The sequence below is a fragment of the Lynx canadensis genome, chromosome B1 (genome assembly GCF_007474595.2).
Source record: "Lynx canadensis isolate LIC74 chromosome B1, mLynCan4.pri.v2, whole genome shotgun sequence".
Lineage (NCBI taxonomy): Eukaryota > Metazoa > Chordata > Mammalia > Carnivora > Felidae > Lynx > Lynx canadensis.
The window spans coordinates 120,573,801-120,589,363 of record NC_044306.2 but is presented as its reverse complement, the minus strand read 5'-3'; the positions used below and the strand labels follow the sequence as shown (position 1 = coordinate 120,589,363).

The 15,563-nt window shown below is 37.7% G+C and overlaps 1 protein-coding gene across 1 annotated transcript in view; it reads left to right on the top strand.

Moving 5' to 3' along the window:
- Positions 1 to 15,563, top strand: part of BANK1 (B cell scaffold protein with ankyrin repeats 1) — a 314,203-nt gene that overhangs the window by 280,017 nt on the left and 18,623 nt on the right. The window contains 1 exon segment of the mRNA XM_030313356.1: positions 8,298 to 8,363. Coding sequence (XP_030169216.1) covers positions 8,298 to 8,363 — 66 coding nt within the window.

Sequence of the window (15,563 nt, the reverse complement as noted above, 5' to 3'; positions counted from 1 at the left end):
TTGACAGTTGAACCATCCTATGTTTGAAATACTACGGCTGTGAAGTTCTCCTATTTAGAACTAAGCATTCTAACCGCTTCACACAGCATAACGTGTCAGAGAGAAGCTCTATTTCAACCATCACCACCGTCTCCTGCCCCTGGAAATGTAACTTATTAATGCAAAACCGAACCCGTGGTTCATTTTATTAAGAGATATGTTTCTGATTTTTTCCATTCCATGACTGTTATACTAAACCTACTTTGTGTGAACAACCACAAAAAGACTAACTCATTTTTCTTAAATGAAAAGTTTTTGAAATCTGTGTGCTCAGATCTGCATTCTCTCCATCTTTTTCTCCACATAATATGGCAGAGGATCAGGTTCATTAAGCTTCGAGAATATGGAGGAATTAATATGGATTCACAGTCCTCCTTAATGACAGAATTCTTGATTTAAGACTAATCAAGGAAAGAAAATGAACGCTGTGCATAGTGTATATAGATTGGTAGTAAAACTATATCTATAAATCATGCAAAGAGATGACTGCCTTTTGGGGAAAATTTTTCAACACCAATGGACAATTTCCCATTTTCCCATCACACAGTTCATAGAACCAAGATCCTTCTTCAGAGTCTATGCTGCTGATTTGGGGTAGAATGTAATTTCCCTTTCCATTTTCAATTGCCACTGAGTTGCCCTTGGCATTTTGCAGAGCAACGAAGTTGTATATGACCTTTTTGAGAGCTACTCAGCTACTGGGACCCCAAAATGTCAAGTGCAACTCAGTTGCTCTCAGAAATTTTCCACTTGCAATTCATTTGTACTTGAAATTGATCACATACAATGTAATTGAAATGCAAACAGAAAAAAAGACCTTGTAGACTCTCTTAGGAAAATTAATCCATATCATTCATTGTGTATGTGAGAGAACAGAATGGTCTCTGTTCTCATTAGTGAAGAAATGTGGTCAAGTGGATTAAAGTAGGCCTTACGTAAAGTGCCTTGGATCCTACTCACTGGCTTGGTGACCTTGTCCAAGCCATTTAGCTCCAGGACTTCATATGTATATCACAGGCACTCTGTGGGGACATATTTATCATTCTGTTTGTAAGCCCAGTGCCCCTGTATGCCCCTGTGATTCTCTGCCTCTCCCCTTTCCTTGACAGGGTGCTGATAGAGCTCTGCAAAGGAACAGTTGTTCAAACCTGTGCTCACACTGTCCTTCAGAGGGAATTGAGCCTGCCTGTGTAACCCAGGTGTTTTGATTTGTTCTTTCCATCCTTCTCACAGTGACACATCACAGAAACATTGAATGAAACCTAAGAAGGGCTTTGCTAAACATCTAAGAGTGTTGGCATAATAATGAGGCGCTCTTCCAGCCTCCTCTTCAGAAATTCAATTCCTGTATGTTAGTGAATGGAGAAAGAGGCAGAAATCAACTACGGTGTGAATTGACATGAAAAGGTTTATATTACATGTGAAAAAAAAATGCAAATATTGTCAAGCACTTAGATTTTCATTCAACAGCAGGATGAAATCTGGCCTTTTTCCCCTTACTTTTGATGCTTATAGAGACTCTGTTAAATATCTCTTTAGTAAGAAGTTTAATTGACCTAGAAGAGTAGTTTGTAACTGGTGGCGATTTGCCTCCCAGAAGACATTTGGCAGTGTTTAGGTACATTTTCAGTTGTCACCCCTGGGACAGTACTAATGACTAGTGGGTAAAGGCCAGAGATGCCACTATACCTAATACTTATAGAACACAGGAAAGGCCCCATCACAAAGAATTAGTCAGTCCAAAATGGCCACGGTGCCAAGGTTGAGAAACCATGTAATGGATTGTTTCCATTGTTGAGACAAAGTAAACATCGGAATACTTCAGGGAAGGGCCGTTTGAACATAAAATCATAGATGCCGAATAGCTATCCACACAAATTGTCTTTTTTTCTTACTTTAGATTTCACAAATGCACAATATTTTTCATCAGCATTTTGAGTGTGTGCATCTTTTTCCCTCTAAATGTGTAGTAGGTGGAGAAAAAATGAGAAAATTGGCACACTGAGAAGAGCATCCTCTGAGGGACCAGAAGCATGGTAGAGTGAAATTCATGAAGATTGTGCAACTAGATGAAACAGAAGTAGAATCAGGACTTAGCCACTTAAAAGCTGTGTGACTTTGTGCAAGTTACATCACCTTGTTTCATTTGGTGAAAAAAAAAAAAAGAATGCTAAAACCTCCTTCATAGAGTTTTCATGGGAATTGAAACGACCCATGTATAGTAGCCAGCACAAAGTAGGATGCAAAAATGGTAATCGCTGTGATGAAGGGTATTCAGTAGACACAGAGGTGAGACAGGGTCAGCTCTTTGCAGGTGACATACCTTTGGCTTTTTACCTTGGGTTTCATATGCCAATATCTCATCTTGCATGACTTTTCCAAGTTATTTATTAACTATCCATAATGAACACCACATTGCACAAATGGGACAGCCCCGTCCTCTTAGAATTTTCAGTCTGCATTTCTCTAGTCTGAGTCTTAAGAGCGGAATTAGCATTTAATGCCTGTTCAAAGTGAGTGTGACCAGATCCTATTGGTTACCTCCTAAGATAGCAACATTTCCTCATATAGGTATAAAAAGAGAGGCCAGAGAAGTTATTTCTGGCAATCACCAAGCTGGAACCAAAAGGTGAACTCATCATAATTTCTAAAGTATTACAGTGGCTTCTCAACAACCCAAAGCACTTCTCTGCAAAACAAAGATAAATTACTAAGGATGTTACTAGAGTAATGTCTTCACTTGTATCATTATTGAATACAAATGGTCAAAAAAAAAATTAGGCAGTGAACCCAAATGAAATCATATGGGAGGAGACAAACCCCCAGATTAGTGCTATGCAAGCAGCCTGGTAACAGGAGGAAGAAGGATCTGCGTGCTCGGTGGTGGGTTGGAGATCTTGCTAATAAACTCATTGCAATGGCCTCAAGCTCTAATTACACAGAATTCCACAAACCAACTGCTCTCTCTTCCTCTGAATGTCTCAACTTCCTGGATAAGAAACATTTCTAGAATAGAAATTATCTGATTTGCATCAAAAGGAATAAATATGCAAATAAAAACAGTTTGCCTTCAACTCTAGTAAAAATTAAATTCCTTAGAAATAGAAAAAAAATAATTTATAGTAATATTTCCTAGTTTGGGAGAAGATTTTTATGGGAACATGCCTATTAGACTTAGTTTCCATTACAAATTGGAAAGACAATTCATGCTTTCTCCTTAGGAGAAAATTGTTATTGCCATTGAATTAGAATATTTATGCCATCTTCCATCTGATAGTTATGTGATTTCCAACTTTCCTTCTCTACCAATCTCAGAAGTAAGCCTCCTGTGTGCTGGTTGACCTCGGTGACCTCCTGTGTGCTGGTTGACCATTTGCAGATTCTCCTGTTAAAACAGGTCGCAACTCCTGACTATATACATCTCCCAGGCCATAAACTGCTTTTGTGTGGAAGACCTTCATAGTATGTGGCTGATGTGACTCTCTGTAGCCATTCCCACCCTAATGTGCCTAGTCAAATGTAGTGACCTGTGTTTGATAAATTTGTTCAAATTAATAACCTGTAGCTATTGCTAGCTGAATGAAATGGTGGTTTTAAGCCAATTGGAGTGCTCAATCCATCTTGATCAATTTGCAAAGAAGCTATATCTCTCGTCTGAGCTTCAGTTTGATTAGCCAACGTGACTACTTATTGGATTAGAACGTTCTGCTAACTTGTTTTTGCTGGTTAGACAAGGGGGTTGTTTATAGTCATTCTACCTTTTTGTGATTAACTTTCCCAGGGTGTAAAGTTGAGGTAACAAGGTGGGAAGAGTAAGGCTAAGGGGGTCAAATGACCACCCTCACTGACCTCCTTGATTCTCATTTCTATCCCCTCTCCTCAGTAGGTACTAATGACACCTTTGACCTTTGCTTAAATGAATACATCAAAATGGAGGACAGTATAGAAACTATGACTGGATCTTATTTGCCTTTGCATCTTCAGGACCTAGCACTGTAGTTGATTACACAGTAGCAACCTATTGAAACGTTGTTGAATGAATAATAAACACACTGCTGCTACCTGTGTAGTGACATTCCCTGAGAACCCAGAGCACAATACAAGTCTGCATATTTTTTATATCAAGTCTCTAGTTTCAGGAATAATCTTCAGTGATAGCTCTAAACATTTTATGTTGCACTAACAGGCATGGAATATCAAGGGGTTTGTTGTTCGTAAGTCACATCTTTATGAACGCGTTTGGCTATTGCACAGACTTTGCATTACCTTAGCCACTTACAAAGTAATTCCAAATAAGTTTTGTCAGATGTTTTAGGAGAGTGGCTTTGGAAGGGTCCCTTTGTTTGAAACAGGCCACAAATGAAGCTGACATGAAGAATGTTCTTACAGAAGCAACCTGGGAAGACAAATAGTGCCAATGATTTCGTTATATTTCACCTTCTCCTCCTCCTCTGTTCTTCTGATAGTTCTACTTTGCTTAATGTTTTGAATATTTAATACTATGCTAATTTTCTCCATTTAGTGTCATTTCTATTCTTGAGAAAATTTTATAGAAGTTGTTCCTCCAATATTTAAAATAAATGGAGGTGGTATTTGGGACATTTGCATTGTTTGAGATTATTTTGAACCTCAAAAATTGTTTTTCTTTCTCTATGAACTTTTTTTAATGTTTAAAGGTGGTGACAACTACTAATAATGTAGTCATTTTCCTTTCTTCTCAAGTTCCAATTTTAGGTAGGAAAGAAAAATAAGATTTCACTGGGGTAGAGTCATCAAAGTTGATGTATGTCATAATTGCCTTAATAGCATTTTTTTGAACATTGATGCAGTAAAATATGGTAAAAAAAAAAAAAATGTACCCTCTAAGCATTCAAACACATAAGGACAGGATCACCTCCATATATTATTTAAAAAATAGCCTTGGTCTGTGATTTAACTGTCTAGGTTTTCTATTACTCTAAGCCCTTGAGACACATAATCTCTTCCTCAAAACAGAGCCTCCTATTTAAATTCATACTTAAGAATTTATTCAGGACGAATGGGCCTAGAATGATTTGGGAAAGAATTGGTAGCATCTTAGAATGTCAGAGTTGAGTGAAACATCAGAGATCATCTGTCTGAACTCTGCCTTTATCAGCAATGAAATAAAGGCTCAGGAGGAGAAAGCCATTTCCCCATGTCACACATATTATTAGCATTAAGACAAAACTATGCCCCTTTCACTGTGTCAAATTGGTTAACATTCTGGCATACGGGATGTTGTTTTTGTTTTTTGTTTTTCAATTTCTGTATATTTACAACAGACTCTCGTGTTATTCACCACAAATCTTGTACAAAAATATGTACTTTCATATAGAACGCTGAGTGACCCATGACGCAATGTTCAATTCTCACGATACCATGGATTGTGTATTTACCTCTTATAAATAAAGGTTTGCGTGAGTGAACATGGTAAACAAAAAACGTGTAAAGCTTTTTAGAACAAAGGCTTTACTGGTAAATTTAGAATGTTTTAGCTAATATTAACTGTAAAAAAAGAAAGGTTCACGAATTCTTGTCCTTAAACTAACAGAGTATGTTTCCTTGTGATGCATGTTTGAGTCAGTGATCGTTTTGACGGACTAGCTCTTTCTTCAAGAAACGAGTTAATGTAGGCCTTTTTCCAAGATGACCTCATATTCAAAAACACCTCCTATCTTCCACAGCAATGAGAAAATGGTGTGTTTGGCAAAGTGCTAATTGCTAAGTGAGTCTCTGTAAGGAACTGAGGCTTGTCTGTAGGTGGTAGGAAGGGACCAGTTGAAATGGGTGCAGCTGGAGGTGACTTAAAAGGGAATTGCAAAGGAGATTATCCAGGTAGAAAGAGCCTTTGTACTGTGGGGTGTGACATATACCCTGCTTTTAAAAAGTTCTGTTATCAGCACTTTGATAACCATCCTGCTCAGACACCCTACTCCCCTTCCAATCTTCCCTCAGATCCCTGGCTCTCCCAACGGTAAGCCCTGGTGAAATCTCAACAATAAATAAATATGCTCTTTATAATTCTTAGACTAGAAACTCAGGGAGAGTGTAACGTTTACGATAGTTCACAAACGCCAGGCATCTGTTGTCAGCAGAACAACATAGAGGATGTAACAATTAATGCCAAAACTCTGGAAAAACGAATTCCATGTCCAAGTACTCTGTAGCTCTAAAATTCAGCAGAATTGTTAAAACTGATCAATTAATGTACTTTTTATTTGGAGAATTTGTTGTCTGAACTTATCCTTGCATTCAGATTATTTTCCATATTAATGATGCCATACTACAGCTCCTTTGTCTTAGACAGTTTTAGTTATTATCTTCACAATATTGGCTAAAAAAATCACAAAGACTCTGCCTGTTATTAAAATTTCAAAAGTGTTTCATTTTTGCAAGACTTTTTAGAACTAGCCAATGGGAAAAAAATCAAGCATCACTTGTAAAAATCTTTCTAATATCCTAAAATATATTCACACACCATATATCCATCATTATATTTAAGGAAAAATATAAACCACAAACCCAGAACTTGCCATTAAGTTATACTTAGCATGTTTTCCAAATCCTAACAAGGCAGAAAATTGGTTTTCAACCAGAAATGTTATTATATGTGTATAATTTTTCTTAAACACATCATGCTTTGAAAATATATTTGCTTTTCCTCTTTGAAAGAGGATAGTAGAGCCGAATAGTCTTTCTCTTGACAATAGCTGGCAAACGATATATGCTTAAAAAATGCTTTTTGGTGTGGTATGAATTTTGGTGTGGATTAAATGCAGGTATGACCTTGAGAATAGATTGGCTTAAAGAATATTAAAACCGGGGCACCTGGGTGGCTCAGTTGGTTAAGCGCCAACTTCTGCTTATGTCATGATCTCACGGTTCATGGGTTCGAGCCCTGCATCCAGCTCTGTGCTGACAGCTCAGAGCCTGGAACCTGCTTCAGATTCTGTGTCTCCCTCTCTCTCTGTGCCCCACCCCCACTCGCACTCTGTGTGTGTCTCTCTCTCAAAAATAAACATTAAAAATTAAAAAAAAAAAAGATAAGGATATAAAACAACTCCTGGGATGCATCTTCCAACCAGAGTGGTCAAGCACTGTCCAGCTGGACCACTCCCACTGTCACTTGCCTCAGCTCCATTGTCCCAGGAAATCCTGATGAGCTGCTAATAAGAACGAGAGACACAGTGTGCTGGAAATGCTCAAAGGTTCCTTTGAATCCCCTCCCTCCAGCTCCTTCTTTATCTTTAAAGGGAAATAGTTATGGAAGAGAAGAGACAGCAGTGCTATGGAGAACCAAGCAATAGATTGCAGTTAAAGGCTTGAGGCTCTAAATCACATTTCTACTAACAACAGTTCTGGGATTATTGTAAAATTACTTAGCCCTTTTACGAGGGAACTTCCCCTTCCCTCATCTTTAAACATATGAGGTTGGTGTAAATTTCCAAGTCCTCTTGCAGTTCCCAGACCCTGTAATTCAGACTCCCCATAAAAAATAAATGGAACGAACCCTGGGATGTTCAATTTTCTAAAGTCAAGTTGTAAAGGGTATAGGCTTTTTCACTAACAAATGCCAGAGTTATACGGAACTTTGTGGGTGCTCAATAAATATTAAACAATCAATTTTATCTTTCTCTGCAAAATGAGGTGAGTAATGCTGACTTGTCTCATGGAATTTCGTGTGAGAAATAATAAACGAGAACAAAGCACTTTTCAGAAAATGAAGTAATTCGAATAAGCCGCTTTAATATCTGAGGTCTAGCTAGGTGATGCAAGAATAAAGTGTCTTTTTTTATTATTACATCTGTGAGATACAGCAGTCTTTTCATCTGTTTAAGAAGAAACAGTCATTATCCTTGCTTATCACCAAAAGTCAGCATGAGTAATTTCTGTGCAAATGGGATTTCTCATGTGATTTTAACATTTATCATTTTTAGCACACCGCACCTTTTATCTTTACCTGATATCAAAATGGAATCATGTCTTGATTTAAGTAGTTTAACGAGGTGCTCCATCAGCATTGCACTATTCTGCCTAAAGAAAATGCTTTCTGAAATGACTGATGAGCTGCACAAATGAGAAAATTGTAAATTTAATAATCCTCCTACTCAAAATAATACAATCCAAGAATTGCTGCTAAGGAAAATGATGTATCGTGTTCTGGTTTCCTGGAGAATTCCACGTGTTCTTTTTTATGTTTGTGTTCTATAAATATTATGTGCTATTTTTTTTTACAGTGTTTCAACAAAAGACAGCCAGAAAACAATCTGATGGCGACAGGTTCCACGGTCCTAAGAGACAAGGTATTCACATGAGCTTCAGTTTATTTAATAATCTCTAAATAAGATCTAAAGAAGCCTTATGAATATTGAATAAAGTCTCCGAGGATAGAAGTAAATAATTGTAAAACAAACAATAGTAATAATAACTGTGTGCCTGATGAGTTTTACTCTTAAATTAGTGTCTTGCCCAAATATAATTTTGCCATAATAAGATTAATACAAGAAAATTATTGTAATTTATACAGGCAAGAAACAGCCTTGTGAGAATGTTTGTGGCGATGTTGATGATGTTGTTAGCAGGGCTCTAGGAAGGTCAAGTAAGACAAATCCTCTAACATGCATGGAGACCATGCTTTTATAGGCCTTTAGAGAGAGTAGCCTCTGGAACGTAAATTGGGGGCAGTGGCGGACAGATGATTGATTCCGCAATGAAGGGAACCAGCGTGGGATGTCTGTACTCTGCACTGAACTCCATTCAAAGACTGTGCCCTTTTCTCACTATTCTCTTGCCTTCAGTACTTGATCCAGCATTTTGGAGAACACGTACTTGTCATGCAGAAAAGAGCTGAATACTGAAGCTATAGAGACATCACACACAGTGGAAAAATTTTCCTCTTGCTCTACAAAGAGGCAGCTGCCTCCGGTTTACCCTGACATCCGTGGTTCCTATTGAAAAGAGAAACTCTAGTGGGTTATTTATTGTGATCCTCTCCCCCCCCCCACCCCCCGATAATAAGGGCTTGGTTAAAGTTCAAAAGTGAGAAATGTAAAAGGTGACAGATGTAGGGGGCTGGCTCTGATCACCAGTGAGCACGTGCTGATGCTTTTACCCTCTGTCCAACCATTTTTCTCTAAACCTTTTCAGGTATTTTCTTATTATACCATGAAATCCCAGTTAAAGAGTAATCACTAATTCAGTAATAAGCAGTTTTGATCAGCTAGTATGTCCCATGGACTGGATGGTCATAAATATCTGAAAATAACTTCAGTCCAAATAGCATTGCCTTGAAATTGCTACCAGTGAATTATTGAGAGAGACATTAAAATAAAATCAAGAGGTTATCTCACAGCAGCCACTAAACACCCCCCTAGCCAGTTTCCTTTTGTGCCATCATAGAGATGGCTAGGCAATGACTGCACCAACTTCTAACACCACCAAGCTGGTAAATACACCACCTTGGACTGTCTGGGTGGCTCAGTCGGTTAAGTGTGTTGTTACCTCTGCTCAGGTCATGATCTCATGGCTCATGAGTTCAGGCTCCGCATTGGGCTCTGGGCTGTCAACACAGAGCCCGTTTCAGATCCTCTGCCTCCCTCTGTCTCTGCCCCCTCTCCCCCATGTCTCAAAACTAAATAAACATTAAAAATAAATAAACATTAAAATTTAATAAACTTTAATAAACTTTAAACATTTAATAAACATTAAAAAAAAATAATACACAACCTCAGTGGACCTGCTTCTAAGACAGCCATGGATTGTCTTCCAAACAAAGGTGTGTCCTTAAATGAGGGATCTTCATCCATCACTTCAAGTGGCATTTCCAATGGCAGCAAGGTTGTACTTAGATCATTCTCCCAATTAAGTACATGATGCTTGAATGCAGCACATAATAAAGCACAATTTCTGGTCCTCCCTGAACCCATAGATATACTGCTAACAAATTTATATGCCAAAAAAACCCCTCTATTTGACACTTTCCATTTCTAGTGATTCACTAATATGAGGGAAAAGATTATTCTTTTTAAGGTTACCATTATCCTTCCACTGGACCTTTATACCTGTCTCAAGAAATAAGTGCAGAACTCCATATGAGATCATTGTACAAGGAGAATCAAACAGTTCCTGCAGGATTAACAAAGTAGAGATTATTCCTATCAGGACTCCCCCACATACCTCACAGCATTTGGGAAAGAATAAAGAGAAAGGGTGCTTTGAGCTCTTTAGGAGAATATTTCCCTGAAGCATTTTTAAATAAATTATTCCATTTTCATGTTTTAATTAAACGCCGTTGGAATGAAGGGGGAAACGTGAAGAAGGCCACCAGAGATGAAGGAAGCTGACAAATAGCAAAAATAATAAAAGATCCTTGGAATTCCTGCTCTTACCAGTTGTCCTCTGGCTTTCCCCCAGAGAGCAGCCTAAGGAAAAGCTGTAGTGTCCATGAAGCCTAAAAGAGACCAATCATTCTTCTATTGTATGAACAGAAAACTAGTCTCTTCTGTACCAGAAAAAAAGGGGACAGTGAAAGGAAACAAGAACCTAATTGTAAAATATTTTATTGGATCAAATTCTGCCCATCTCTTGTTACCTAATTGGTTTCATCAAGGTCAACAATCACTAGATTTTTTTTAAATGATTTTAGGGCGAGGATGCTGAAATTTTAATCAAATTTGGTATGAATTTTTTCTCTCTAGATATTTAAATCCAACTTATTGATAATATTTGAGATTAGTCACCTGAGACCAGTTTCCCTAGATCCCTCCAACCGAGGACATCAGTAATTCTGCAGAACAGAAAAGAATATTGTTCTTTTGCAAGGAGAAGAGGAACATTAAACCTCATAGAATGTTGGAAAACCTCCCTGATTACTGCAGTCTTCAGGGAAATCAGAATCTAGTAGGAGAAGAGATAATTAAGAATAATTGGGAAGATTTTAAAATTAAAGAATTAAGTACCCCAAAGGGTTTACTCTGTCCAACCATTTTTCTCTAAACCGTTTCAGATATTTATGACCATCCAGGCCATGGGACATACTAGGTGATCAAAACTGCTAGTTAGTGAATTAGTGATTACTCTTTAACTATCCTGGGATTTCATGGTATAATAAGAAGAGCAGTACCTGCTTCGCCAAACAGAACAAAACAAAACAAAAAACAAAAGGCCCTTTTCTGAAATGTTTGTCAGAATCAAGATTTTCTAAAGGGACTAAACAGGTTCTCTAAGGAAGGATAAAGAAATTATTTAATTCTTTCACTATATGCTGGAAGAAAAAGGGATTACAAGAGCCAACTATTTTCCCTCTGAAATTATAAGTGTTTCAGATGCCCTACATTCAAGACTGCCAAGGGATTGCCAGGAAGTTACATTATTGCTAAGTCAAGGAATTTTCCTGAGGAACAGAAAAAATTAATTGGCACCATTTCCATGGAAACTTAACAGATTTCTTCAACTCAATGTTCACATCCTGAAAAAATATAAGGAAAATGGTGAGGATTTTGGATCACAGATAAAAGTTTCCATCAAAATACAGTCTTAAAATCCATATTCCTGTGTTGGTTTTGAAATTAGAAAAATGCCAGAGTGGTATCACAGAATATGCTGCTAGCACATTCCCCCTCTCTCAAAACTGAACTTCTCAGAGTGGTCAAGGGTTTATTCAGAGAGGCACCTGGGTGGCTCATTAGTTTAAGCTCAGCTTAGGTCAACTTCAGCTCAGGTCATGATCTCACAGTTCGTGGGTTCGAGCCCTGCGTTGAGCTCTGTGCTGACAGCTCAGAGCCTGGAGCCTGCTTCAGATTCTGTGTCTCCCACTCTCTCTGCCCCTCCCCCACTCATGCAGTCTCTCTCTCTCTCTCTCAAAACTGAATAAACATTTTAAAAAATAAAAAAAAAAAAACATTGCAAGCCAGAGAACTGAATTTTGTCAGTGGGTTTGAAGTTGATCAGAGTTTTGAAGGCTGCGTCATGTTAATGACACTCATAGAGGACTGATTGATAACGCTTACTTTCAATTTATTAAATCTATACTAGGGGAAGTTTCCTTCCCAGTGACTGGAATGCTTGGATTCATTAGGCCTCTACCAAAGAATAAAGTTTCTATGAAGTAGTATTAGTAATTAGAAGACCACTAGGGAACGCGATCAAGTCAAAGAGGGCTGGAGGAATGTAAGGGCTGCTTCTTCAAAGACATGGAAATATCTGGTTAATTTTCCCGGCCTTAAAAATCATATAATAGTCTAGGATGCTCACATCTCCCAGATCTGTTACACCCTTTCTTTTCCCTCTGTTATATCTTTTTCTTGGACTATGCCAAGGGGCCTTTTCTATCCTCACCAGAATCATCCGCATATCATTAGTGTAGTCTTACCTCAAATATGATACGTAGCAGCTAATGAGGTTTAGCACTCCTAACATTCTGAACTGCCTTCCTGTGACTGTGGGTCACATACACAGATCTCCTCAGTCACACAGTTAAATAATGAATCTCATCAAGAGTGTGCTATTGCTGTCACTCTGGGAAGGCAAACCATTTCTTTGGAAGATGGGGTCAGATGGGAGGTAGGGGGAACATGTCCATGCTAACCACCTGCCTATTTTCAGTGACTCCCAACCCTTGATGAGCCTAAGAATCATTTGTGGAGCTTCTAAAATTTGGTTGCCTAAGTCCTACTTTAGACAAGGCTAAAAATGGAACACATGAGAAAAGTAATGAGCAATAATCTTAAAACCAACATGCCAAAGAGAAAATATAACCAAAAGAAACTTTTCTGAAGGCCACATTGTGGTCAAATTTGGCCACTAAGTGTGTTATATTTCAGAAATCATCTGCACAATATAATTTTAATTTTTGCCATGTTTAAACCATGCTTAAATTCAAGTTTCAGGTAAAAACTCCAACCACTCCCTAGTATATTCCTGTATCATTTGCTACAAGACGACTTTTGCTGTTACCATTTATTATCATGCTTTCCATGTTTTCTTATATTTGAGACACATCCCTGTAGACTCATAATTCTATAAAAAGTGAAAAAATAAAAGGTATATCAAGAGAATCATGTCAATAAAAACATGAAGGAAAGCATATTTATTTTTCATAATGAAAACTATTCACATGTGTTTAATACTCAGGCACTAAATCTTCTCTGCTCAGTAACTATCTGCCTAGCCCCTGGTATAGTCTCTGTCTGCCCACTGATTCTTCAATACAGACTGAAACGTCATTATTGGCTGGCCTTTTCAGGGAGTGTGAATGCTCATGGGAAAGATATAGTCAGGGAACACATCTTGTTTGTGTTCTCCAAATGCCCAGTGCTGAAACAGTCTGATAAGTGTGAAATACCCAAACTTTCTGTAAGTAGGAGACCTGGAGAAATGGTGATATTGCCCTTAACATGGGGGAAACGAGAATGCTGGTCTCTGAGGAATTTTCATCAGGCTGTTTTTGCTAGCATTGAACATAGTAAAAAGGAAAGACAGAGGATTATCAAAATGTGGTCATTTGTACTCCATAAAAGAATAATGGCCTCAGTTATGTTTTTCAGTATAACTTACATTTCCATTTTCATAAAAATTTTGTTGTTGTTGTTGAAGTCAGACCTGGAAAAACTTGTGTAATAGCTGAGTTCTTGCCTGCTTTTGGTGATGTGTCAATAGCCCACAGTAAAGAGTGAGGAGGAGGGATTTAATGTTACACTTTGCATCCTGAGACCACCAAATAAAGCTCTGTGATGGAAGGATGGCATGGGCAAGAAGAATTCTTATGGTAATTGATGCCGGGAGTTAGTTGCTTACAGACCTATCAGTACACAGCGCTAAGGAATTATGTTTCACCTGTGTGTGACAAAGCTGCCCTAACAAATGTGCTAAACCCTGGGATCCTGAGTTGTGAACTGCAGTTACCAATGTCCTCTGCAACCTAGAGCAGAGAACAAAATCTGAGTGAACACAAGGAATAGAAGCAAAGGATAAATAAACACTAAATCTCCTGGTGAACATGATTCTATAGATATGTTCTCTTTCAAGAAGGACTGAGGAAGAGAACAAATAATATGAGAACTTCAAAAACCACTCCAAGGAAAAGGCAAGATAATTTATTCATGGAAGACTCAGGATAATTATACTTCTGTAAGTGATTTGTTTCATTAGTAAGATTGTCATATATCTTCTCACAAAGCACCATGCCATCAAAACGTAGATAATGGGAAATACACACACACACACACACACACACACACACACATACACAGAACATTTCAACTCACAATTTGTAATTCTTTTAATCTGAAGTTTTTACAAATATTTTAACTGTGTAGAAAATTGCTTTAAGGTAGTAACTGTAAAGAAGTATGGATTATTTTGAATTTTCATTTATTAAATTTAAGCTAAACTATTCAACTTTCAGGTTCAGTACCTGACACCTGTCAATAAAGAATTTTTCAGAAAAGTGTGAACTCACACACAAATTGAAAATATAGAGAAGAAACAGCAGTAGAAAGTCTGGGATGAAGGCCAGGCTAAGACGAAAGCAAAATATATGAAAGACATTTTAGGTGAGAGGGCAGGATGATATGAAATATATGACATGCAGAAAAGGGATCTAGTGACAAAAGGAAGTATGGTAAAAATAAAATAAGTTTAGAAGCTAAAATTTCAGCAGCAAGTTAAAATCCACATTGGTCACAACAAAAAGACCTGATGGTGGATAAAAATCAAGTTATTGAAGTTGAGAACATAATTGGAGAAGGGTTTGTTCTCAATACATAGATAGACTAGAAACAATCAGAAGAAATGGAGAAGAGAGATCCAACTCACGTATAATAGATTTGCTTGTTTTAAATAGAATACAGAATGCAGTCAATGACATAGCTAAACAAAGCTTTATAGAACAGGGATGTGGGGCTCAATATAGGTTAACTGTGACCCAGAAAACAATAAGGAAATTTAAAAGCACCCTCGCAAATCTTTTTAATTATAAAGATGAAGAAACAATCCTAAAGTATTGAGAAGATATGTTAACTTAGATTTTCTATTTAAAAAGAATCAAAATCAGGGGTGCCTGGGTGGCTCAGTCAGTTGAGCGTCCAACTTCGGCCCAGGTCATGATCTCATGGTTGACCAGTTTGGGCCCAGCATCAGACTCTGTGCTGACAGCTCAGAGCCTGGAGCCTGCTTCGGATTCTGTGTCTCCCTCTCTCTCTGCCACTCCCCCCACTCATGCTCTGTCTCTCTCTGTCTCAAAAATAAGTATAAACATTAAAAAAACTTTTTTAAATCAAAATCAGTTTTAAAAAACAGAGAATCTGTGTAACAAAAATATGAGATAACGGATTACACAGTTTATTAGGAAAATATTGCAGCTTAAGAAGTTTATCTTTAGTGTGGTATTTCATGCCTGTAAGGAGAAAACAAATGCAGCTTTTGGATAACCAAGGTTTTAGAAAAATTAGAATTTCTATGTCATGAAAGTATTACCCGAAATATATTATGAATAAATAAGGGAC